Below are 27,937 nucleotides of genomic sequence, written 5' to 3' on the forward strand. Positions count from 1 at the left end.
TGTATTTTGGGTCATTAGATCAGTATATGAATTTCAGTTTGAAACAGATGCAACACTCACTGAAGTCAATGGAACAACTTGCTTTCTCCTCACTGGGCACTGCCCATAAGCAATGAGTCCCAAGCCCCAAAAGTCCAAATCTTGCAAATCTTTATACACATGAGCAGACGCAAACACACATTCAGGTGTTGTCATGATGCCTAGGACTACCTACATGGACATAATTTTGCTGATGTGCCTAGGTACACTGAGTCCTGTGAAGAATTCAAGAATCAGAAAATTATATACCATCAAGCTTGCTAACTTCATACTTTTGGGAATGATATTTTAATATCTTGAATCCTGATATGTTACTTAGAAATAAGTAACATGACACTATCATATCAATCCCAGGAGAAAAATTCTGCCCAGATCATCAGTTCATCAGGTACCACAATTTCCTGCAGTCCTTGGTACAGCTGAACAAAACCATCCCTTTCTGTCTTCCCCCAAACCAAACTCTATCTGCACGCTACAAATTTTGTATTTAAAACAAACAATTCATGACAAGTATTATAGAGACTGTTAAATGGTTTTCATGTCCAGTACAAAGCTCTAAATTACAGAGTACATGTTTTTCTTTATTGGTAACTCTCACAGATGCCCAGAATTCATACTTTTCCAGATTTATGAAGACAGTTATTAGAAACAGCATTTGTGCTAATACAACACTGAAGAAAAGAACTGGTCAAATCAGCTAATGCCTGACTAACTTTTACATTTGAGCTCTTATTTCTATATGTTACTTCTAATTAATATCATTTTATAAATATATTTAACATGATTAAGTTATCCTAAATACATGAAAGGCAAAAATAATTGCTTATACTTTAAAAAGGAAAACATAAACAAAGGCCAAAGTAGATTGTTCTGTAGCTAGTTGTAAAGCATAGAATAATTTCTTTTTCTGTCCAATAGATGGCACTGCTGTTTCTTTATTTGTGTGTAATTTTTCAATTTGTGCATAATATACATTACTGAAGTGATTGTGCCTACATTTCCTGACACTTGGACACATCAAAAGAAGACAGATTTCACACACGCTTTAAAATGGCATTCTGCTGTCCAAATAACTATATACAGTTTTCAATAAGAAATTAGTCTTGTGGATTAAAAAAATGCTGTGTGGACACAAATTCCCAGTTGAACATAATTCCCTTTTTCCCAGAAGCAGACACATGGAAACAAATTCTGACACATAAATCAAGAATGTCTTAGGAGCTATAGATACTCATAGTAACATCACAAAATCATTTCCTTATAATCAAAATGTGTTAGAATAAGTACATGGGATTCTAAACAGCAGTATAATTTGCAATTTTATTTTTATTTAGCCCAATTATTTCCAAGTTTACACTGACTTTGTCATCAGTAYAGAGTACCACTAAAATATTAGCATTACTTTATGATAAAATTCTGATAAAAGCACCACTTGAGAGTGTGAATCTTTAAATTAATGAGGCATTTGACCGCTATATTCTTCCTACACTACTCCATTTCTGTGAATGGAGAGCATTGTGTTATTGAAGCATCACACAACTTCAGATATGCAGCACATGCTTAAAAGCTAGAATTTCTTTAAAGTTATTTACAATAATTTTTATGTATTCTGGTTGAGATCAGATTGCAAATCTGTGTTTCACAGTAAATCACAAAACTCAGAGCACTAGAATCATGAGCTCTTACACTCAAGATTTTTGGTCAAAATCCTACAGAAGCCAAAGTGTTTGATTTATTTCTTTATTTTTGCCAAATAACGGTTGTTTGGGGACCTGTGTGAAATGACAAGCTGGTCTCTGTCCAGTTCATCGTGAACAGGTGCTCTAATTACAAAGCCTCCACTGTATCTGACACCTTTATTAGCTGGCTCAGTTGGGAAACAAAGGACTGCTGGGGTAGGGGCAGGGGAGCGGCCTGTCCTTGTTGTGGGAGGTCCCCAAAGGTCAAGGTTAATATACATTAGTGGGGGGCAGTATTGCCCATTGCCTGGGCTGTTCTTGTGTTATAAATCAATGGGACACTTTATCCTTCTGAGCAAGCTACCAAGGGAGCCTTAATCACACAGTATGTTTTAATTTCTATGTTTTTTAATGTCAAGCAATACTGCTTGATCAAATATCCCTAATAAGAACAATGACCTCCAGCAAAAGTGCAATGTCTTGCCCTCTGTTTACATTCTGTAATATATACTGTACACACTGAAAGGACAAGTTACACATCCTTCAATCAGTATAATACATGCAAAAATACTCAATATGAATATGGCAGAATGCAGGTATATGAGTCCAACAAGATCTAGTTTTGTGATCTGGCTGGCCAGTAAATAGTGAAAACATATATTTGTAGTAACTCTAGTCTTTCGCCTTTAATGTAGCCATTTTGCCGTTCTTGTCACATAAGGTTTATATGCTACTACTAGCTTTATGATTTAATATTCTTGGACAGCTTATAACAAGAATCTAATACATAACCAATAAAATGGTTCTAGTCTCACTAGTCCCATTTGGGATTAGAATATTGTCAACATAATTACACAGAGAAGTCATATCATTATGAAAGTATATCAGCATCTTCATTATATACACACTTGTTTTCAGTGGTTTACAAGACACACAGAGAAAAATTTCCAAAATTAAATATGATTATGGTAACTCAATCTGGAACGCATTTTCTCCAAACTATTTTTTTTCTCAATTATGTGAATGTAAAATAAATAAGTGCCAGATACTCAGCCAGTGAGCTGGAACTACACCAATTTGTATCAGCTGAGGGTTCAACTCTATATATTAATTTATAGGTCCAAGTCACACTTGGACTCATCTATTACTTAGTAATGGTTTTGATTTAGAAATGAAGCTTTGAAGTAATTACATAGTCACATGGCATTCATCCAATATACATATTTAATGTAAATTACTGCTTCCTGATCTTCACAGAAGACCTGTGATTAGATTATCTGGTACATCCATATTGTACTTCAAGCAGGGCTGCGAAGAGGGAAAAGTATATGTAAGCTACCCTTACAATTTCCTGACTCCTTGCCTAGCAAGAAACAACTGCAGCATCCATTATAATCCAGAGGGACGGAGACAGCTATTTCCCTGCCTGAGGTCTCAGAGAATTGTTCTAGCAGTTGAGCTAAACAACATTCTGACTATCTCCTTGGCAAAAGAAACTGAATGAGTTGGCATAAGCTGCTATACCAGCTCAAAACTCTCCAGAGATTCCCTTTTCACAATGTGAAACCTCAAAGGGCTGCACTAAGAAAACCAGCTGTAGCAGAGCTGAAAGTTTGACCCCTGGACTCCAGGACTGTTCTCTTTTTATGTGTGTATAACTCCCACTGACACCAACTGGAGAGTCATGCGCATGAGGAGAGCAGAATATCAGACAAAAAATCTACTATGTGAATCTGAGAACAGAATATTATTCTCTTGTGACAAATTATGGCTCCATCTGGTAACATTAAGTGAATACTAGTGACTATTAGAGCTGAATCAATACTTTGAAACAAATAATTTATTTGGTGAGTTATTTTACTTTTTCACTTCAAAGAATGCCTACGAATGGATTACAACTTCCTTGAGAATATGCCAGGAAACTTTTAAGGAATTTTATTTTATGGTTTGTTAGTTACATGTGATTGCTCATATATGTCAGACTGCTCTGTTTCTTTTCCCTGAACAGAACTTTTAATAGAGTTGAGATAACAGAACTCTGCAACTGACAGCAGAATTTAGTTGATACAGTTATGGTCAAATAACTTTCCTTTGTTAATTATTTTGGAAACTGAAGTTACACATTTTTTATTTTTAGGGAATGTACTATTAGCATTCTCTATTACCTGGAAAATTATAAAAAAGAAAAAGAGAAGGACAGTGCTGATATTCAGAATATTTGAGAGTTATCACAATCAAAGAATGGGTGTAAATCATTCAAAAATTTGTATGAAACATCAAATTTTAAAGAACATCTTACTGATTTTGGATTTTCAAAAAATATCCAACATCAAGTGACTTAGATTATGAAACATATTTTCCTCATGTGTTCTCTTCAAATCATGATTTATATCTCTGCTTCCATTACATCTGCTTCATACCTTTCCCTGATAAAGCAAGCRTTAGCAGAGAAAGCGTAACTGTTGTAACACTGATGAGAAGCAACCTATTCCAGATGACTCATAAGCACCAAAACGGCCCTTACAGACAAATTCAAATAGACCTGACTGTAGGATGAAGACAACATGGGGTTTCTTTTAAAAATCAAGATATTATCATTTGTGTTCAGATTAGTATTTGAAATAATCATTTAATTATTACAGACTCACCTGGCATTACTAGGACTGGCTGCTGTCAAATTAGCTAAAGCTATGACTGCAGCTTCTTTTACTTCTTCATTGTCACTGCTTAGCAACTGTACTAGCTGGGGAATCCCTTTGGAAAAAAAAATAGTCGTATACATGAAGCTTTAAATAAACCAAGACAATCTGCAAAATTATAATATACTTCCTTACAAAAGGAAAAGCACAGATTCTCAGTTCATCTCTTCCAACCTTACTTACCCTGGGGTCCAAATGCTCGTTTGCTAGCTAAATTCTCACACATGGCAGAAATTGCTTGGGAAGCAGCAGCTTTAACTCCATCGTTATCATTTCCCAAAAGGTTTATGAGACACTTCTCAACCTCATGCTCATTTAAGATTTTTCTATTTTCAGCTTTAAACAAAAAAGAACAATAGCGTTAATCTTCACTCATTTTCCAAATCAGTCAGTAGAGATAACGCAACTGTTGTAACACTGATGAGAAGCAACCTATTCCAGATGACTCATAAGCACCAAATGGGCCTTAAAGACAACTGGACAAAAGGACATGAATTTGATATCATATTTGTTTCTATCATAACACTTGCTTTTGATACCATGTAAATGAAAATATTTTGGTAACAGAGGCACCAGTAATTAAGAAACATGCACAAAGGACCTGATCCAAAACCCATTAGACTTCACTGAGCTCTGAATCAAGCCCAAAAGATGCCTATTAAATACACATGCCTATTAAATATACATGGCCCAGTAAAATGCAAAGTTTGTTCTCCATGAGACTTAAAACCACATAATGTATACAGGCTTGATGAAAACAGTTTTTTCCATTCAGAATCATATTTACTCAGGAATGTATCCTTCCTTCAGTCTACCCTAACAAAAAATCAAGCATATAACATGTAAAACCAAACTTAGTGAAGCACCAGTTAAAATACAAGAATCAAAAAGGCAAGGTGAATTAAAAATTGCATTTTAAGTCCTGTACCACTTGCACTTCTTCATTAGTGCATAGTTTGCAGAGGATTTCAATTTCGTATTTTAGCCTGGTGGCACAGGGGTCACTGCTGACCTGCACTGCAATCATACACAGCAGTTAGGAAAGGACACAGACGTCCCTCTCCTCTGCACAAGTAACACCACAGAGTCTCTCCCCAGGTGTCTGACAACTGCACTAATAGACTCACTCATCCCCAAATGGGTGAGATCAGAAGTTGGGAAGGCACATCCAAACTCCCTGCTCTCCCAAGGTATTTGTTACAGATAGCCTTGTCCGAGTCTGCTGGTTTTAGGCAGAAAGGGACTGGACAGCAAATAAGCTCTACACTTACTAGGTTCAAAAAGTATTTAACCACATGTATAATTTTAGAAGGGCTAATTGTGTGTTCAAAGCTATATCTATGTGGTAAAATTTTCCAATGTATCAAAGAAATTCAGTAACAGCCAGTAGGACTTTGACACATTTGGAAATTTTGCCAGTGCTTACTAATGCTTTGAGGGATCAAGTCCTTGGCATGTTGTCTAATGGATAAAAACAGGAAAGAAAATATTGTAAGTATTCTTTTAAATAAAACTGAATCTGAAGTGAATAAAAGTCAACAAAGCTAATGAAAAGGAGATTTGATTGAAAATCTAGTTACAACAGAAATGACTCAATGCATATCATGGGAAGACTAGATGTCTTCTCCTCTCTAGCTCAGTTTTAAATATTTTTAGAATTATCAGAAATATACAACTGAAATCACAAAGTAAAACATGCAACAAAAAGAACAGAAAGGAAAGGATTTTAAGCAAGAGCATAACCTTGGACACAACACTGATGTGTATCAGCCAGCTCTCCAGAGAAGCCCTTAATTGGGATTACAGACCACTTTGACAAGTAATCAAATATGTCTCTGGCCTGTTGCTTGCCAAACTAGTCCATAATCCCTAATAATGATCTACAGAGATTCTTCATGCCTCACTGATGTGTTTTTGATACAGCAAGTTTCAGTAGTTTATTACAGTAGTAATAAATAACTAGACAGATATTTATGATGATGGGTAAACATTCCATTTTGAAGATATTTTATGCCTATATAAAATCCAAATGAAAAACTTATAATATGATAAAATTCCTTTGAACTGCTGAAAATAGTAATTTAAACTATTTTAAACAAAAAATTATTTTTTTCAGTAATCTAGAAGAATTGATTTTGGATTTGAGTTTACTGTAACAGTATGCATATATATAGCTAGTTAGACAGATAGATGAAAATTATTAATATTTTAAGATCCAGGTGCCAATTCTATTTAAGGGATAAATACTTTTTGCAGATCTTCTCTATGTTTGCATGAGTCGTTCCCTTTGGCCTTACTAGAGCATCCTTTGCACTTCAGCACTTCTCATATTCAGTGCCAACACCATTTTTACAGGGATGAATTTCTTGACCCCTAAGTCATTTGATTTAACACTAAGCAAAATACTCAGGCACACCCTACCAAGAGAGTCTGGAGTACTAACATTTCTGTGCAGTTTTTCATGTATTGACATACCCCATCATGAGCTGACCTTTGTTTTTCAATATATTTTCCTGTTTCCCCTTCTTGCCCCAAAATCACAGTCAAAGAGTTCTACTCATTATCCATTCAGCTCACTGTCATGACCTTACAGAATTATTTATACCAATTTTGAATGAAGAAAAGATTACGCTAAATGGTATTGTGAACTCCCACTAACCTTGAGTTGAAATAACCCAGATAAATAAAAAACCTGTATTATAAAAAGCATATATTAATCAGGCTACAGAGCATTTTAATATGCTCCCTTTTGAAAAGATTGGCAAATAGATACATGTAAAGAACTGGGAGAGCTTCAGATCAGAAGTTTGGCAGAGTGGGGCCAAACTCGAGTGAGCTTAATCATCGCTTTCTCCACAGCATTTTGTTGTTGTTGYTGTTGCAGCTAGCACTGTCAGGGAAAAGTCAGGCCTTACTTAATCACCAGTCCAGAGAATCCACTTCCAGATATTCAATAACTGATAGCATTACAGTGTAATTTGCGCTCTGGAATTACTGTTTTATTTGCTGGAAAAGGAGGGAATCAAAATAAAAATCACCACTATAATTCTGAGCATACAAAATAAAACTATTGATGAATTAATTCAGAATTAAATTCAGAATTATGCTGCAGAACGAAATAATTTTTCCATGTAAAAGGGATAACGATTATGTATAGAAATATGATCAATTTTACCTTACTTAAACAGAGCAGCATGCTAAAGATGCATTCAATTTAAAATTGAATGTAGTGTTTGTGCCACATAAGTTATTCTGATATTGAGAATAGCTCTCAAGGAATAATCTGTCTTCTAACAGAAGAAAAAAAAAAGTTACAGGAGTCCCTTTCCAAAGGGCACAAAACTGTTTGCTATAATCACACCTATCAGGAAAAAAAAAAGCCATCTGTCAAGAATAAACATTTCAAAAATGGACACTGCTGTATATTCGGCTGTGGGAGTAAAAAACCAGATACATATTCCATCACAGCAGTGGTTCAGTTTTTCATTTTAATGAAAAGCAGCAATTTTTTTTCTCAGATATGCAGGAAATGTTCTTAAAATACAGCTATGTTTATCAAACCTGAAGAGTACAGGCTACTGTATGGCTATTGCAAATTTAATGAAAAAGTCATATAGGAACTGAGAGCTCTGTCATATTACATTGGATTCTACATCAAGTCAAGCATTAATTAATACATTTACTAATTAGCATAACTGTAGCATTGTAGACTGGATTGGCTGTTCAGTATACTTACAACCAGGATCAAAACACATAATTGCATACTGTGGCAAATATTTCTGTCTTCTTTCTGTCCTTGCACTATTCCTTATAATGACCCCCATGCCACCTTTCTCTACACTGAAAGCCTGACTTTAGACCAGTAGCTCTGGGTATCTGAAATAAATTCAATATTTCCAGGGGCCATATTGAGCAGCAAGTTTACTGGACTGTGTTTTCCACTGTACCACTACAACATGTTGCCATTTATCTAACAGGTTGTCATCAAAATTCTACAGCTTTGAAGCAAATATTTTAAATCTTCTTTTTGATCTATTTTCCCAACTTGCTACATCCATACCAACTGTCACAGGCTGAAGAAGAGAGCAAACCTTTATAATAAAACCACATTGACTCTATTTGTAAAGAAAAGTGACAAGAAGATGCATCATCACTGACAGTAACATCCAATGATATAAGATCATATGCAGCACTGTAATATATTATGTTTAGTTCTTGCCATCATGTGCTTTAAAAATGTTGTGTTCAGACATGCTTTCGCTAACAGCTGCTAAAATATTAGGCCACCAAAACCAAAAAAGGTGAACAAGAGAGGGAAAGAAGGCTATGCTTATGTGAAAATAAATATGAAAATGGAGTAACATGCAGTAGAAAGTAGTAGGAACAAATATAAATCTGCTTAGCACACTACTTCCAAGTCTGTCACAGGACTATAAAAATGATACTGACCATCCTAAGTAGCATAGTAAAATAATAATACAGGAAAAATACACAAAGAAAATATTGGCATAAGTAGGAGCCTTCCAATCTTTGATACCTAAACATTAATGCAAATAATTTTCAGTGACATGTAAACTTCCAAGGGATAATGATGAAGCATGCAGAAACCCACAAAATACTAGCAAAGGTAGCTTCTGCTCTTTTCATATATTATTTGCAATCCAAATAGTTACAAATATTCTGGATGTCAAACGAAGGAAGGTGACAAAAGAATTGGACAGATAAGATGAGGAAAGAAGAAAGGAGGTCTGAAATACTGTAGAAAGGGAGAGTTTTTTTAGCCATGTATTCAATTAGATAACATATTTGTAAAATACACATAAATTAAAGCCATGATTCAGCCATGAGATGATGGAAATATGAACAAAATATTTAAGCTCTACTGTCATAGTTACTGTCATTAAAATCCCTTGACAGAATCAAAATCTTTTATAGACAGAAGTATATTCTTTCCTACATTGCATTTTGCTATATAGCAGTACGAGGCATATGTTGCAACTCGGAAACCAATGTATGGAAGGAATTTCAAATGTAGATTTATTTAAAGAGCATCTTTGTGGGCAAAAATGATGAACATGTTCTGCCTAATTCAGAATTCCTTGGTGAATTAAAGAAAACTCTATAAAAAAGAACCATAGGATGAATAATTATAAAAAGATGACAATGAAACTATTTAACTCCACCGGGAATATTAATCTGTAAGCCATTTGAAAGGTTTTTCTAATGTCCCCGTTAAAGGAATTTGTATTTGAAATAGCCTGACATTTAGATGAGGAGTTGTATGCAAAAGAAAGTAAGCTTGCCGTTAAGCCTTAACCAATACCAATGAGAAATAGTGTTGGCAGAGAAGGTTTAAGATGCCAGTTATCTGGCATTACTAAATAAAAGACAAAGACCAGTTTCTGAGGCCCATTGCCCTTTTTGAGGAGAGCATTTTGCAAGAATACATTACACTTACAAATGAATTGAGGGAAAATCTTAAAATGCTTATATGTACAACGAAGTATCCCCTTGCTGCTCTGATTGCCAAGATTCATCACTGTAATTCATTCTTGCCAATGTTTTCCTCAGCACAATTACTACCCTCAACCAGATAATACAGCCTCATTCTGGATGAAAATTTACTTCATAAACAAATTCACTAAATAATATGCATAGATTTTTAAAAAGTCACATACAGTCATAAGCTGCTTTGGCAATTGCCTTTGCTGCATTCTTCTGAACATCAGGAACAGTAGAAACTCCTATAAATGAAAGCAGCTTTTTAAGGCCTCCTGTCCGCTGAATCCATTGCATAGTATCCACATCTTCAAGACAATTTCCCACTACTGCAAGCGCTTCCACATGTAGATCACTGAATTCCTAATAAGGAAAAAACCCCAAACAAATAATCTTCAAATCAGCATTAAAATATCTTTAGCTTTTACCTTTGTAGGATAATTGGCATAACTGTCTTTTGGACAGTTTGCTTATATTACAAAGTGCATCTTTTCATGTTCGTGTTGTTTATGAAATTTCCTTAATGTGCCTTAAGATGCAACACAACTTGTCTAAAACAGTGGAAAAACAGAGAGGTTACCATTTATTTCCAAGTGGGTTAGGCAGGTACTCAGAAAAATATTARACTTTTCAAAGTATTTCAAATATTTTACCAATTTCACTATGAATCATATTTCCCATGAGATGAAATAAATATTGGTAATAAATAGTGACATCTGAAGGCAAGAAGCACTAAAGTGAGTTTCATAATAACATAAACAATGAAATTTCCAAGGTAAGAAATTATATTTAAAGCCATTATATCAAAGTAAATTCAGAAAACAAGACTGGCTTTCAAACTAGGAATGACCACCAAGCAGAGTTCAACATACAAGCAGCAATTTTGGGAAAACATTGTATAAATAGTTACGTGGTGATTTTTTCTGATATTTACAACAGCTTGAGAAATGGACAGGAAATGCAAAACAATATTACTAATAGCAATAAGCCAATAAAATATACATTTGGGTGAATCCCTTTGTTCCCTATCTATTGTTAACGCTACATAATTTTATCTGACATACTGCAGTATGGTGAAGTGAAAATCTGAGAAACCAAACCAAATCTGTATGCTTCTTCTAATTGTTTAATATGTAAGGAGTTCTTTCTTTTGTTATCATTCTCCCATACATGAATAATATTTCTGATCAGTAATACAAACATTAGCAGCAGGAACAAAAACTTCTAAGGCAAGTAAACTGTACCTTGGTTTCTAGTATCTTAAGGAGATAAYCTAATCCTTGATGTTCTGTCAGTATTACCCTGGTTTCTCTGTCATTGCTAATTACTTCTAAGGTTTTGAGGGCTAACAACTGAATAACTGGGTATTCAGATTTCAGTAGTTCCAGCAAGGGTGGAATTACATTCAGTTCACGAACTGCAGCACGGCTTTGAAAATCCTGCAGTAAAATATTCAAAGGAAGAGTGTAAGTGATAGAGAACATAACAGCACATCAATTCCTGACTTTACAGAAAGAACAGGGAAAATCTGATTTCAAACACACAACAGTGAGTCAATACTCTGGAACTTCCAGTTCTGAAGATTTCTTTCTTTTCAGGTAAGAATCAAACTGAATATATTTAAAAAACTCCCCCAAAACATAAAATCCAAATATTTTTCATGAGTGAAGTATAGATTACAGTATCTCATTATGGCTAAAGAAACCTATTTATTTTTGGTTTTGCCATGTTTATCTCAACGTACACACGTTTCTTTGAGAAAGTTTTTTAAATTTAGTTTGATCATTTTGATTTACTTCATTTGGAGGGAAAAGATAGTTTTCATACTCTACTGTGGTTGCCTGGTTGCATCTTCTTTTGTTTCAATAGCTATAAAATGACAATTTAAAATTTAACTTTTAACAGCATATATGCTGCTTAATAAAGAACAGTAGTAGATTACAYTAAAATAGAAAAAATATAAATAAATTACAATTTGCTTTTAAATAGCTTATTGCACATGTGCAGCATGCAATTACCCTTATCAATATAAGCAAGCACCAGGTGCAGTTATCCAGATATACCCTGCAACAAAGACAGCGAGATAGTAAGAAAGGGGAAAGAGTAAAATGTGATTCTGAATAGACATGCTCTGRTGCCCCAAAAGAGATAGAGTTATAAACTGAACTCATTATTGAATTGATTCGCTTAAGCCTTGGAAAAGAACTGCCATACAAATGCATCATTCTTTTGCTAAGCAGCATATGGATGACATTAGTGCTGAGTGTAAAAGAAGCCAATAACAAATCTATTCCTTCCAATATGGAAAGTAGTTGTTGACAACATTCACCTATCATTAGAAAGTTGTTTAAAATCATGACTATGGGACTTGTTGGCCAAAACAAGGCAGAATGCAAATTCTAGTTCTTTAATTTACAGGATTATTCCTATCTTTTGGATAGACAGGTTATCCTCTGATTACTGAGATTAACATTTTCCAAATAAGAAAACAAATTCATATTTAATTAAAACCACATCTGAATTTGATTCTGATCTCACTTACATTGCTGTACAGCAAGGATAAGTGCATTAAGTTCAACAAAATTAGAGTCAAACAAGCTATATTCATGTGACAATCAAAGATTTGGGTATAGGGATTTCAAATACATTCATGTACACAGGACAGTAAAAGAATGAAATATTTTTAAATGATTAACCCTACAGGGCATGAGGGGAGAGAGCTTATCTGCCTCTGTAATTAAAAAAAAAAAAAAAAAGCCTTTACCTGCACCAGGAGATAGATACATTCAACTGAATTCTTGTTAACATCAGGATCAGGGCTACCTAGTAGTCTGATAAGTGGTTCTAGTCCGCCTTGCTCAAACATTTGTAGTTTACTAGTATATTCAGCAGCCATATGTGCTAGACATAGAGTAGCAAATTCATGGATGACTACGTCTTCTATGGGGAAAAGAAACAAATATTTTAATTAAGTTTTATTCAACACAGTATATGTTCACTAATATGGTACTTTAAAGTATTATTTAAAGTCAATAAACATTAGCGTTAATCATACCTTACTTTTCCATAAACATGTTGTTCCATCTGTCCAACATAAAATACTACTCACTGAATAGCTGAGCTGTGCCTATAAAAGCAATTACCTATTTAATATGTATTATGGCAAATCATAAGTTATAAGGAAGATTTTATTAAATTGTCCGATCAAATGGCAATAGTAAATTATTTCTGACAGTATTCTTATACAAGAAAGGAATACTACAAGTTACCTTCCGGTGCCAGCCGTGATATAAGTGAATTTGTGACATCCATTTCTCTCAATAATTTCCTTACATCATCTACAATGAAATAAACACAAATATGAGGTCTTTTGTTTGGCTAGCTGAACTGAGTAAAGAAACAGGTCTTCTGCTCCAAATGAAAGGTGCTTAGGTTTACTCCCTGAGCAAGAAAAAGATCTGACTGGGAGTGACACACAGTTCAAGTTACAGCAAGATCGTAATGGGCTCAGAAAACATATGCAGGAGATTCTCAAGCACCAGACAACATATTCTATGCTGTTTGATATATAGAAAATTCCCCAATCCTTCATTAAAACTTCATTCAGAATACCTGCATCTAGTTAGTTCTTATTAAATATTGCACAGTTTTAGTTGTCAAAAAAAGTCATGCCCCAATAATTAAGATTATTTGTAGGTATTAAGACTTTTTATTGAACTAAAAACAATCCTTCCATTATTTAATTTTAAAGCCATCATTTTCTAATTTTCTGCTAACACAGCCCACATTGCAAATTGAAAACATAAATTATATTAGTCGTATTGAAACCTCAGTAACGACTTTCAGAAAGCATTTTTATTGTTGTCAATAGCAAACTAGCAAAAATATGATAACTGGATAGAAAAAATGAAATACACTTTTTGTGACAGATTTCATGTRATCTTAAGGGCTGTGTTGTTACTGTCAACACATCAGAGTGTTAACATGCAAGAGAAAAGGTATGAAGTGAATATATTTTTAAAGGGAGAAAAAATAAAGTTGTGAACATACATGGAAGATCTGGAATCATTCAGACCCATATTTGTGCAGTAGCAGAGGATGCCAAGGTCTGAAGGGAATAATTGTACACTAGTGTCAAGCTGAAGGTAGGGTAAAGGGCACATGCAACAAGAAAAGCAGGCAGCAGTTGGTGAAAAAGACTTAAATAGGACTTAGGACATCACCATGGAAAACAGTTGGGCAGATTATCTACCAAAATAAGATGTTATTAGCTAGGTGTAACTTTATAAAGCAACGTAAAAGTAACAGCCACTGAAACTCAAGCTTATCTTCCTTATTTCTTCATCATCTCCAGGTACATCTACACACCAGCTTCACCATTTGGCACTCTCACTCACCTAGCATGTATGTAATACATTCTCACCTTATAAAAAGGTACAGGAAAATCTGCATATACTGTGGTTGAATCATCTAATAATGTTATGGCTACACTAGATACACTACACTGCTGCGAATGCAATGTCTCCAAGAGATGCTCAAGACAGGCTGAATTTCACTAGCTTGGATACTGATAAAACATCTACATCAGCACTGACCTGCCAAAGAAGCTGAGCAAATATGCATGCCAGTGCTGGATATTTCAGTACTTAGATTGCTATCAATACCTGAGTTAGTTACTTTAAATCTAACTCATCTTTTCTCCCTTATCACTGCAGCTATACAGCATCTGCAATATATGCCTTCAGTAACAACTGATATTTAACCACAGCATTTTCTGTAGATGATAAATACTTTTTTTTCCTTTTCTTCCAACTTTTGTAAAAGACGAGAATGTGCTATGTCCATTTATATAGTCAGGCTTTTCCAGACAGACAGAATTCCAGAAATAAACTGTTTCAATTTGGCCCTGTCATATCAAAAATAAGGGTTGGAGGGAAATTCACTTCTCCTGTAATTTTTTTTCAAAATCAGCAGACCTCACAAACTTGTTCCTGTGTTTTGGGCAGTTAATACAGGAATTTTTCACATGGGCCACCTATTCCTTTAACATTTACACTCTTACACATTGAAAAATATTAAGAAATGGAGACTCTTACGATTAGAAGCCATGATCCCAAATACCATAACAGCATTTCTGCGTACAATTGGATCTTCATGTGAAATGAGTTTATATAGAGGTTCCACTGCTCCAAGACCAAGAAGTGTCACTTTGTTTTCATCACCTGAACAGTAATTAGGTTAAAAGTCTGGTATAAATGCAACAACAAGCCAACAGCTCTCATGTAACAAAGTTACCAGTAGTTACCAATCTTTTATTGGACTACAGAATCAAAGAAGCCCTCGCCTTTGGTGCCAGGCCTGATCATGTCCTCATTGATCCAGACCCTGCCCCTGCCCCATGGACTGGACTTTCTGGCTTGACCTGAGACCTGCCTCATTACGACGGACTTGCTTGGCAATCAGTGGACTGTTGGCCAAGCCTGGGTACCATCAGCAGACCTGTTTTCCTCGCCTTGCCCTTGCCAGGATGTTCACTGCCCCATGCTGACCTTGCTGTCATCCTTGGCTCCTGGGTCCCCTTTCTCTGTAGGGCAGCCTGCCCTTGCTGCTACCTGACAACATGGACTACCTCTAATAGATGCAGTGATGCCTGCTATTAACTGAATTTACAGATAATCCAAAACAATTGCTCAGAAAGCTGGGCATTTCAGTGGGATAATAACTAGATGGGTCATACTATAACACAAGAGATCTCCAGGGGTGACCTTTTGACAGATTTGAACAGGAGTCAGGAAGAACCTGTCCTTACCTTGTGATGGTAAGGAAGAACCATCACAAGCTGTGAGGAAGGTTATAGTTTGGCTCAGCACCATCAGGTATCTAAGGTCATTGATTCCTTTAATCCATCTCTGGACGTGTCTTTAAAAATCTACCAGTTACAAGAGAGCTCACCTCAACCTGGATATTTCAGATACATATGATGAAAATAATTACTTTAAGAAACATTAATGAGAGAAAAGTCAAGCACTCAAAAGCCAAAAATTCCAGTACTAGAGYTGACTATTCAAATTAAAATATGCCCTTCTTAATGTGTATAATAGATAGTCTTTAAAAACACCATCACCTGCTAAAATTTCCTTGCGATGTAGCACAGGAACAGTGCTCTAGGATTAATTCACATTTGTATAATAAAAGGATGCTTCTGTCTGTTGGACACCCACCTCATTAACTGAAGACTGCAGGAGTAGTACAAAGGATAGTTTCCTATTTGGGGAAGTAGAGGTGAATGCTACTATAAAGAACCTCATTTTATTTTCCTCTTTTCTTACCTGCCTATTTTATTTTCCTGAAAAATAAAACAGATAATTCATTCTATGGATCTGCACTACCCCTCAACTGAAGCAATTTCCAAGATTTGGATCATTAAAACCCGAGTTTTCTACCACCCGAGAATGGACAACTTMGTAGCTGAATATGCTCTGGGTAAGCAATAAACAGGAGTGTTTTGCATGATTAGAGCCTTCTGTTTCTTCTCACTCAAAAAAAAAAACCCACCCCATGAAACAAAAGCCAAAACCTGCTTATTTCCTTTGTTCCCACACCAACCTTATAATTTATCCTCTAGTGAACAGTGGGAAAAGCTCCCTACCCTTTCAGGGTACAAGGAAGCAATGTGAGAAGAAACCAGAGAACTATGCTCATTCTCAGGCTAAAACCCAGTCAATTAAAAGACAAGAACAACTTTTTATTGAGGAGTGGGACTTAAATTACTAGCAATATCCATGAATTAATTTTGATGTGAAAACAACCCCTTCCCTTGCACAGTACTGCAAAAAGTTATAGTCTAGTCTTCTGGAAGATTACAAGAATACCTACATTAATAATTTAAAGGAGTATTCATTTAGTAGAAACAGCAAAATAAAATGTCTGTCATCTTATTGTGTTCCATATGTTACTGTGGACACTAGGGGAGGAGCCAGAAAAGAGTTTATAGCAGGCGATTCATAGCTGTCTCCCAACATTTCAAGTTCTCTCTTCACATATTCACAAATTGTTTGCATGTCCTCAGCCAAACTTGCCTTTTTAAGCTGAACTTAAACATTTTTCAGAACCCAAATGATCCCTAGACAACTGTCAAAGCCTCCAGCTTTTCTCTCATAACTTCAGCAGTGCTGATAATTACTATCAGCACAATAATCAGCATACAAAACCATAATCTTTTAAGGGAACATAAATTAAATGGCAATTAATACAAAAATAGATGAATTATACCAAGAATGCTACTAGTGTATGCCAGTTTGACTGGAGTGGGTGGTGTGGAATGAGTAGGATACAGCTTAGGAAATTAGGTGCTTCACAATTTTGAGCCTTTGTTAAACAGTTGTCTAATGGGCACCCAGAACATGATGCTTAATTATACGTAATTCATACAGGGACCTTAGAGGATTTGTATCTTAGAGACTTGTTAGATTTTCAATACATGCAGAAATAAGCTAGATAATGGAGGCTGACAGATCACTGGTAAATTATATATCACAGAAGTACTGACACAGAGAAAAATGAAAAACTAACATAAACAGACTAAAAAGTAATTTTCATTCACAATACACAACCTATCAAAATACAAGAACCTTGAAATAACTATTTTTCCATTTTCAACTATTTACTAGTACAAGAATTTCAAAGTTTAACATAAAAATTAGAATCTTATCCAAGATGCTAGTGTGTTGCTAATGGCAAAACAGATCTAGATTGTATTTAAACAAAGCTCCATTAAAAAGAGAACATCTATACAATTGTAAAACCAAGCATTAAATATTTACTTCATGTAAATCACAGGACTTCTTTATAACTGCAACTATAGGTGCGACAGATATTTCAGAAAACCCCCAAAACCTTGAAAGAAACCTTTGACATTAAACAAAGATGTTAGCACTAATAAACTAAAAAATTCTGAACAACTATCAAAATGTAAGCAAGGCAGAGAAAAGCTTACCAAAAAAAGACTAACCTTTTGATGCAAATTTATATATGGCATCACATGCTTTGGCCAAAACTTCCTCTTCAGGAGAACTAAGCATTAGCACAACTGTTGCTGCTGTTTTGCTTTCAATTAATAAAGGATCAAACTACAAACGAAAAAGGAAAGAACAGTCTGAGTTTATACCACAGCACACTGTAAGGCTCAGTAGACTCTCACATTTCATTAAAAAAAAATAGTTTGAGATCTACAGTGAATTAGAAATGTTATCACRGGTTTCTATATACCTAGAGAAATTCAAATTTTTAACAACAATTTGAGGTGTTGCTGAAAAACAAGAAAGAATAATTGACTTCAAAACTGAATCATGATTTCATCTTGTATGAAAATTTGGGGAAACCTTGGTAATTTCCTGTACATGTAGGGCGCTGTGAAGGCAAGAGACTATGAAATGCTGCTACATATGAAAGAGAAGCATCCTGAGGCATCAGAACCAAACACGGAACAACCTGTGGAAAAACATTTCTGACAAGCAGCCGTGCACAGAACCTATGAACTTAGATGCTGCATGAGAAAAAGGATGTGGTTCTTCAGTGTCATTACTATTTTGTGATAGTTTCAAAAAAATATACAGTGACCTTTCCTGTGCCTTCTTCAACTCAGTTCATTTGTCAAACACTAGCTTACCATGATCCTGTACTAGCTGAAACATTTTGATGATACGATCCCAGCTCAGTCAGCTGGAAGTGATACAAASTGTTCATTTCCATTTCTGACCTCTCTCATACAGAAAGAAATCTTCCAGGAAATCCAGCTGCTTTGACCCTCTTAATAGACTCTTTGGGACTCAGATATTTTGAGAAAGGGCACTCTTTTAAAAAAGCCTTTTGTTCTTTAGTAAGACTCAAGAATTTATGAAAATTTTACCCATAAAAAAGTTTTAATCTTATTTGGGTTTAAAATACAATTTTTATATATGAAAACTCTCTTCTGTCCCACTCTTGTCACACTCAATGGCCACAAAGTACGTGTGTTACATACAGGAGCTACTAAAATACTGGAGTCATACACAGTCTCTCAATATCAATGTATTTATCTTCAAAATACAGCAGATTAACCATTTAAGATAGTATATTAAAATAATTTGCATTGCTGTTACAATATATATTAATACTGTGTATACCTTAAAATATCTATTATTTGTTTTACTTCATTTTAAAACCTTCTAATAGCTACATCAGAGACATGTGTTGCTGAACAACAAGGGCATGGAGATTTACATATGTCTCTTGTCAATCAAGGAAATTATTTGGAGCAAATCTTCATCAAAGTTATGAGTGTGCTGGAAAGAAAATGAAGAAACAGGAAGCTTTTTCTCCTCCTGAACTTGTTCAAAAATAAGGCAAAATATGATGTTAATGCCCAGTCTTCTCAATGTGCATTTTTGATGGGTTCTCAAATCAAAGTAATTTCATTATCTTCCATGAGGCATTTCACACAAATTAGAGTCTGCAAGATCAGTTTCTGTGATAGTTAAAAGGTTGCCTAGCTAATGTGACTAATTGGTTTCCCTGCCTTCAAAAAAAAACCTGAAGACCCTTTCCAACTTGATGCTTGCTGTGACAAGTAGGAGACATGSGACAAGTTGTGGAACAAAGCTTGTTTGTAAAGAAACTATAAGCAGCTTATCACACCACAGGTCGTTTTGCTCAATAACAACTTGGCAACAAGAATCAAACCAAATAGTGGCACAGTGGTCCAATTTACATCCTAGTGATGGGCCTACAATGCTGGAATCCTTTATGGGAGTCCTCTCTTCAGATCATAAGGAGGCAGAAAACTCAGGTCACAGCCTGTACTTACAGCTTACCACAGCAAAAGCCCTTTTTGTTGGTTCATCCTATCCATAGGAGAGGAGTATGCAAGAATTACTAAGATATGATTGAAAGTTCCTTTTGTCACATTCACACTTCTTCTGTACCTTGCAGGGACAGAAGAAGATCCTCCATATAAGTGCTATGATGTAAGCAGAGACATAATGTTTCTCTGGGAAAAAAAGTATCCCAGTCCACTCTAGCCTATTACTGGATCAGTCCCTTGGAGGCAATGGTAGATAGAAGTAAGAGATATGACATGACATTATGCAAAAAATGTATTTAAATTTCAGCTTGTAAAATGTTCATGACCCTTCAGGTAACAAGTTCAGAGCCCTATATACTGCAAATTTAAATTATCATTAGTATTACATGAATACTAAACAGATGTGACAGAGTCACTAACCAAACCCAGATGTACACATGCTATTTTCCAAATATTTTGCAAATTGAGAACTTTTAGCACATGGGTCACAGCAAGTGGGGAAAACAGATTTTGGCAAGGAGAAAAGGAAATCACTTCTGACAATTCTTTATAGGCTGCAGCCAGCATACAACTTCCTTTGTGACTAGGTAGATCTGCTCTCCAGCACAAGAGGGGAAGAGTGTACYCCCATATCTAGAAATATTTTTGTTGCATTTAGCTTTTTGATTAGTAGAGAACACTAGAACTATGTTTAAACTGTGACTGCTTTATCAGTATGGGTACACTGTATCTGCAGTTTTGCACCTAATGTGGATATAGTTAAACCTATGAAAATGCACTTTGTTCCAATATAGGAAAACAACCTAAGGAGGCAATAGAAATCATACTACTTTGACACCATAATTATGTCTGTTGTAAGGTGTTCTGCAGCTCGGCTGAACACAGATTACTTCTCTAAGACCAATGCAGCTATATTGTCAAAAATCTTTACGCAGGTATTGAGTATGAGCTTGTCAGGGCACTTTTTATTCTAGCAAAAGGAAAACTTTTTTCCTAAATACAATCCTTTGCTCCCTTGCAGCTGCTCCTCAAGGGCACCTCTGGTACAGCACCTCACATGCTGAGGCTGCCATCTGAGCATTCCCAAAGGTGGCTGCAGCAGAGCAGAATTCTTACCACACCTCAAACGTCCTTCCTCCACCCAGCCCTGAAGATGTTCTCCACCCATACTGATTGTGAGCCTCCATTAATAACACATTCTGCTATAAAGTAAGAATATAAATAATAAAAGAATAAATTACAATCTACATTTTCTCTACCGAAATTCAAAATGGATTCCTAATAGATGTCAAAACCTATTGCAGACATTTTAATTACATTAGGCCTTGAATGAAAGGTGATTTATAGTTAAAGAGGCAGAGTCAAATCCAACCCTGCAGAAACTCCACTGCCAACAGCACGGCTGAGTCTGGCCAAATGCATGGTTTTGGGATGAAATTGTAATTTTTAGTAAATGCTGTTAGTCCTTCAGAGAAAAATAAATTAAACAAAAGGATTGCCCTCAGATAAAGTTTAATAAGAAATGAAATATGAAATAAGAGTTTTCAGTCTCAGTAATTTATTTATATTGATTAAATACCAAAGACACTATTATGTTGCTCCATTTCCTTTGCCTCTCTACTACTCACAAGTAATTGTATAAAACACAATTCACTGACAATTCCTAAGCTTTATCACAGGTTGGAGCATGAGCAGAGTGAATTGATCTAGTCTCTACTCATTTATATAGACATCAGATTCACTGCTACTGTCTGAAATATTTAATGGTCAGCTTCCTATTAGCAGTATTTTTGACTTAAAACATAATAAGAAGAGTCACTGAAATGAACATAAGTTTAAAAATTAAGAGGCCTGAGCAGGGCATTGATTTGCTGGGAAGTAATATTTTCAGTCAAAAATATCACAGAACTGGATGTAACATTTCCTTATCATAATGCCAGCATAGCTAGGGTTCATTGTTTTGTTATCAAGATTTGCTCCAAAATGTAGACTTTCCCCTATGGTACATATAGGCCAGATTAAGTGCTACAATAATAATCTTGAAGTCACACATGACCTTGAAATAAACACAGAAATCTATCTGGTTTAATGAGCAATAACATTCCCAACACTTAGTTTGTATTAAGAAAAATAAAATAAATGAAAAAATGCTATAATTCAAAACTCCTATATGTCTCTGACCATGATTTTTGTGTGCATTTGACTTTGAGGCTGTTGGAATCTGCTGAGTATCTACTTTTTTGGCTTCCATCAACCCATTCATTTGAAACGCTAAATCGAAGGTAATATAAAATGTTTTCAGTCAGACTAAAGGTCCATCTAGCCCAGCATCCCGTCTCTGACAAAGGCCAGTAACTGGTGTGTGCAGCAGACTATTAAACTTTGCTTACATTCCCTCCCAAACTCCAGCAGTCTGCAACTTAGAGACCTGGTAAGCTAGAGGTTTTATCTCTGTGTTAAAAAAGGCCAAGAGAATTTTTTCGCCAGTTAATTAGGTAAATAATTTTTGAAGACATCTGTACTTTAGCTATCTTTAATATTCTGAGGCACAAGTATCACAGTTTAACAATGTCTTAAGTAAATAGTAGTGCCTTTTCTTTGTATTAATTTATCACCTGATAACTCTATTTGTTCCCCTCCTCCCCAAAGTTCTTTCACTGTGAGAAAGTGAAATAAATGATACCTGTTTGCCTTCTCTGTACATGCATAATTTTCTAGGCTTCTATCATATTCCTTTTCACAGTCATTTCCTTTTGGGGATGAAGAATCCTACTCTATTTGATCTTTCSCAGTACAAAAGATACTCTTTGATTATTCTTGTTGTCTGTCTTAGCACTTTTCCAGTTCAACWTTATCCTTTTTGAGATGCAGGAATCACCACTGTTGATGGCATTCAACATATGAGTGTCTAATGGAATTGTTAGTGGTACAGTGTTTTGCCTTTTATTTTTTTGTTAATAATTTGAAATGTATTCATTTTTTTGACTGCTGACTGACTGACACTTTCATGAAGATAGCCCATTAATTCTCATAGGCTGGATGACACAGGTTTCAGAAAAAGTCCCCATGACATTCCACTGATAATCTCTCTCCATTACATAAACTGAATTCTAATTTGTTTTCTAACCTTTGCTTTCTATTTTACAACCAGATATTATAGCCATAAGAGGACTTTCTCTTTACCTGTCAGCATTTATGTGAATGAAGAGTCTGGTTTAAAGACCTGAAAAATCTAAATAACAGTACCAACCAGATCGCCATYATCCTCTTGCTCACTGACTTCTCTAAACAATTTGAATAGATTTTTAAGGTAAGATTTTTCTCTACACAAGTAATGTTGATTCTGCCCCACTATTACTGTATCTACTCACATACATATTTAAGTTTTTTAATCATTTCTACAAATTAAACCAGTGTAGAAGACAAACTATCTGTCCTGTAATTACGCAGATATTTCTTTTTAAAAATAAAATTATTTTCTACCCTCCATTCCTCTAGTACAAAGGATACATATTAAATACCATAAGTAACAGTACTGCAATTTCATATTTTAATTATTTTACAGTTAGAACAATATCTAGGCAAATACTATTAATTCACATTTGGGAAATTTATTTACATTTGTTTTAGTGATTTGTTACATAGCTTCTTCTTTTGGCACAAAAATAATTCATTTTGCTTTTCTTTTATGGCTGTAATCTTCATATTACACCTAGATTAGCAGAAAGTTTCATTCTGCGAAGCTTCTTGCATCTAGCGATTTTGAAAAAGCTTTAGTAGTAGTTATGATATCTTCATTAGGTCTCTTGCAAAATATTTTGCATCATTGTGGTTTTACTTTTAATTTATTTTAGCACTCTTTTTCTCATTTAGATTCAGAATCCACTTTCTGAAGAATGTCTTCAGTTCTAATAGCCTCCCGCTATTCTATTGTTTATATATGTTGGCTTTTTTTTAAATATCCTTTTGAAGTATTTTTTAAACTGACTGATTACACATCTGCTTTATGCTTGTACTTTTCATAGACCACTTACAAGCAGTAATATCTTTGATATTCTTCAATCCCTCTTCCTTTACCTAGAAAAATACCGTTAACATACCTGGGTGTATGTGCCATAGTTTAGAAGCCACTTCCTAGTCACGCTAATTGTTTCAGTTTCTGAGATATCCCAGAGTATCACAGAATAGTTGAGGTTGGAAGGCACCTCTGGAGATCAGCTAGTTCAACCGTCCTGCTCAAAGCACAGTCAGCTAGAGCACATTGCTCAGGACCATTCCTAGTCTGGTTTTGAATATCTTCGAGGATGCAGGCTCCACAACCTCTCTGGACAACCTGTTCCAGTGTTCAACCAGCCTCACAGTAAAAAAGCTTTTTTCTTGTTTTAAACATAATTCCTGTATTTCCATTTGTACCCTTTGCCTGTTGTTTTTTCACTGGATATCACTGAGAAGAGTCTGACTCCATCTTCTTTACACCTCCCATCAGGTATTCATACACATGGATAAGATCCCCCTGAGTCTTCTCTTCTCCAAGCTGAACAGTTCCAGCTCTCTCAGCCTCTCTTCCTATGACAGATGCTCCAATCCCTTAATCATCTTCATGGCCCTTCACTGGACCTGCTCCAGAATGTCCATGTCTGTCTCGTACTGGGGAGCCCAGAACTGGACACAATACTCCACAGTACTCACCAGTGCTGAGTAGAGGGAAAGGATCAGGTCCCTTGACCTGCTGGCAGTGCTCTTCCTAATGCAGCCCAGGAGGCTGTTGGTCATCTTTGCTGTAAGGGCACATTGTTGGCTCATGTTCAATTTGTTGTCCACCAGCACCCCCAAGTACTTTTCTACAAAGCTTTTTGCAGCTGGTCAGCCCCCAGCCTGCACCGGGCCATAGGATTATTCCTCTCCAGATGCAGGACTTTGTTGAACTTCATGAGATTCCTCTCAGTCCATTTCTCCCATCTGTCGAGGTCTCTCTAAATGGCAGAATAACCATCTGGTGTATTAACCACTCCTCCCAGTTTTGTAATGACTGCAAACTTGCTCAAGGTGCACTCTGTCCCATCATCCACATAATTAATGAAGAGTATAAACAGCATTGGCCCCTGGGGTCACCATTAGTGACTGGCCTCCAGCTGGAATTCATGCTACCGATCATAACCCTTTCAGCCTGGCAGTTCAGCCAGTTTTCAGTCTTCCTGAAAGCTAGTCCATTTACCTAGCCCATACTTCACCAGTTTGTCTATGAGAATGTTACAGGAGATAGTATCAAAAGCCTTACTAAACTCAAGTCAAATTAACATTTAGGTATTAATTGACCAAAAGAAGGTGTTTCTGTGGAGACTGAATTTCAGGAGTTGACAGCACCACTTCCTGTATTCCAGCATAGCTTCCTTTTTAACATCAGTGTTGTGAATGAAGCCATTTTCAAAAATATTCAGATATTTATAGTCTTCTTTCAGGGCTAATGCCTCAGTACTTTCTCTAGTGGTGAGCTTAGACTTCTACTTTTATATCTATGCCCTAATTGATGGACAAATAGTAAAAACTTCTAGACCAAACTTAATGAAGATATCATATGAAAAGTTCCTATAATCTATGTCAAAGCTACCATATTTTATCTGTCTGAAATATAGTTTAAGGTTATCCATACAAAGAAGCAAGCTGAAAGCAGTATTTTTCCTGRAGAAGTCCAGTCCTCAGAAGAAAAGATAATAGTAAAAGAGAAATTATGAAAGGCAGGGACAACAGAGTCCTCAGAAATACTCTCTGATACATATAAACAGTGGCTAGGCTGAGAACAGGTTTTACACCTGTTTCTAGAAATCTGTAAAAATCAGTGGTCATCTGCAGTACCATATATTCTCAGTGCATTCTACATGCACAAAGGCCCTCTTACAGTCTGTCCACATTATCTCGAGGCTTCTTTTCTTGGACTTGACAGTTTTCATAAACAGTTTATTAATCAGAAGATAATAGCTAATATAGCTTGTATTTTGTCTGCATTTTCTGCCATCTGAAATAGCCAAGCCAAATTTAGAGGTCTGAAATCTGATTTTACAAGATCACTGATAACAATATTCAAATGGCTAGAATATCTGTTTGGTTGCTAGTTACAGCTAATCAATAATCTATTTTCATATTTAATAGTTTTGCTATGCAACATTCAGTTGTTTTCTCCTGATAGGACTACTAGAGGGAATGTGCTAGTCTGAAGCACAATAATGTTAAGTATTTAAGCCAAAAACTGCAGATGCCATCTGGACTTCACTCTTTCCAATTCTTTATTTTTTAATGGTTCTATTGACCACTTTTGCAAGTTTGTTTAATTTTTCCAGTTGTTAAATATCTTTTATAACATTATTCACAGATTATTGTAGTAGTTAGTACGCGGTACCATACTTTTCTCCAGAAAATCTGATGGCATCTTTTGGATCTAGAAACTGTGGTTCTGCTTCTACTGACTTTCTAGATATTTACTGAAATGGTCTCTTTTTATTACTGTGGAGGGGGTTAGCTCATCTCTATGTCTTAATTCTATCATACCTATCAATTTTTGGTACTATCATACCTTTCAATTTTTTTCTTAGGCTGCAAAGATACTTTGTTTTAATTCTTCAGGTCTGTTTTATGGAGTCTTATGCACAGACAACTTCTTTGTGTTTCCTCCTTGTTTTTTAGGTCATTCCATGCAGAAAAGGCATGTTTTGATTTACCCTCTCATGTTTCTTTAACAGTTTTATCTCAAGTCTCCTTTCATGAGGATTCATTGGTGACTACAGCTTATAACTTACATTTTTAATACTCATCTTTCCACAGAACAGTTGGGCAAGAACAGATATCAACTGCTAAGCCTCAGTGATGTCATGACTTTGGATATGGAGTTGAACCGGAATGACTGACTTTTGATAGGCTGGTTAAGATCCTGCTTCCTCATCAACTTAGTCATCATCTGGTGAAGAATTCATATTACACTCTGTTCAATGTTTCAGGCTTATTTCCTCTACTTCTTCCTGAATAAAGCAATTAGACTCTTAAAATGTCTATATTTTGAATTGCTACCATTATTTGGGYCTCCCTCTACCTCATGGCTTTGCAGAAACTCTCAAAAAGTACGTATAAATTAGTCCTAGACCTTCAACCTCTAGAGTCATATACCACCATTATTCTGTAGTTGGCTTCAGCTCCACTACTTCTCACTGTGGAACTCCCAATGATACTGGAAGAACTTGAACTGCTGCTAGTGAATTTGTATCTTTGCAAAAGATCCAAAATACATAGTGTTGTCATTTTAAATATTTGTAAAACTTTGCATTCAGTAAAAAACTCTGCAGATGCATCTCGTCTCTTATTTTTTTCATGTTTCTCCTTTCTCTCCTTTGATTTTTACAAGTGAAAGGCTAATACTGTTCTCCCAATAAAAAGAAGCCTGGATTGTTTCATACATTACTACTTGCAAAGCCTGCCAAAGACAACAATCTCCACAAAGAACTATACATGCCCAGTCACTCTGGTTTGCATGCTGTCCAAAAAAAGCAGAAACAGAATCATCTTTAAAAGACATTTTTAGAATTATGTGGGTAAGCTAGTGGAGTAAGGAACTATGTAAGGATGGTAGAGCTGGGCCTATAATTGTGTAATGTTTATTTTATAGCACATAGAAGTTTATTAACTTACCACATCCTTGGGTGGAGACTCTACTTCCTTCTTTACTTTTTTACCCATTCTAAAAACAAACAAACAAAAATATAAAAGTAGACAAACAAACTCCATTCTGTGTTTTAGGAATCAGCTTACCGGTGATTTAGGAAAGCTTGTAAGACAGACTTTCTCATTTGTTTGACCCATCCAATCAGTCTAGACAAATTTGACAAATTCTTTGGCATAACAATTTCTTTGCAGAAAGTTGTTCCTTTTTAAACAGTAAGGCTTCATTTGTGCCACAAAACAAACTTCCTAACACTTGAACACAATTGGTAAAATACATCTACCGACAAAATAAATTTCTAAAAAGAAGGATGTAAGACATCACAGGCTCAAGCTATAATGTTGTAAAAATATATCGGACATGTATTTCTATAAGTTAGTTTTATTTGCATGTATAAATCAGACATGAATACAAAGGTCCTGTTAGGGTATTTYGGTCCTCAGCTAGGACAACTTTTTACAGCCTCCCTGTCATT

At 35.5% G+C, this 27,937-nt stretch overlaps 1 protein-coding gene across 2 annotated transcripts in view; it reads right to left on the bottom strand.

The window, feature by feature from the left end:
• The window catches only part of ARMC3 (armadillo repeat containing 3), a 55,219-nt gene extending 27,740 nt beyond the window's left edge, over nt 1-27,479 (bottom strand). For both annotated transcript variants that reach the window (XM_026064966.1, XM_026064965.1), the window contains exons 1-9: nt 27,432-27,479; nt 17,928-18,045; nt 15,013-15,138; nt 13,186-13,254; nt 12,681-12,856; nt 11,161-11,355; nt 10,096-10,279; nt 4,601-4,753; nt 4,367-4,472 (exon numbers count right to left, since the gene is read on the bottom strand). In XM_026064966.1, coding sequence (XP_025920751.1) covers nt 4,367-4,472; nt 4,601-4,753; nt 10,096-10,279; nt 11,161-11,355; nt 12,681-12,856; nt 13,186-13,254; nt 15,013-15,138; nt 17,928-18,045; nt 27,432-27,479 — 1,175 coding nt within the window. The remainder of the gene's footprint in view (nt 1-4,366; nt 4,473-4,600; nt 4,754-10,095; nt 10,280-11,160; nt 11,356-12,680; nt 12,857-13,185; nt 13,255-15,012; nt 15,139-17,927; nt 18,046-27,431) is intronic.
• Nucleotides 27,480-27,937: the final 458 nt, after the last annotated feature.

Source organism: Apteryx rowi, unplaced genomic scaffold (genome assembly GCF_003343035.1).
Source record: "Apteryx rowi isolate R43461 unplaced genomic scaffold, aptRow1 scaffold_222, whole genome shotgun sequence".
NCBI classification, from domain to species: domain Eukaryota; kingdom Metazoa; phylum Chordata; class Aves; order Apterygiformes; family Apterygidae; genus Apteryx; species Apteryx rowi.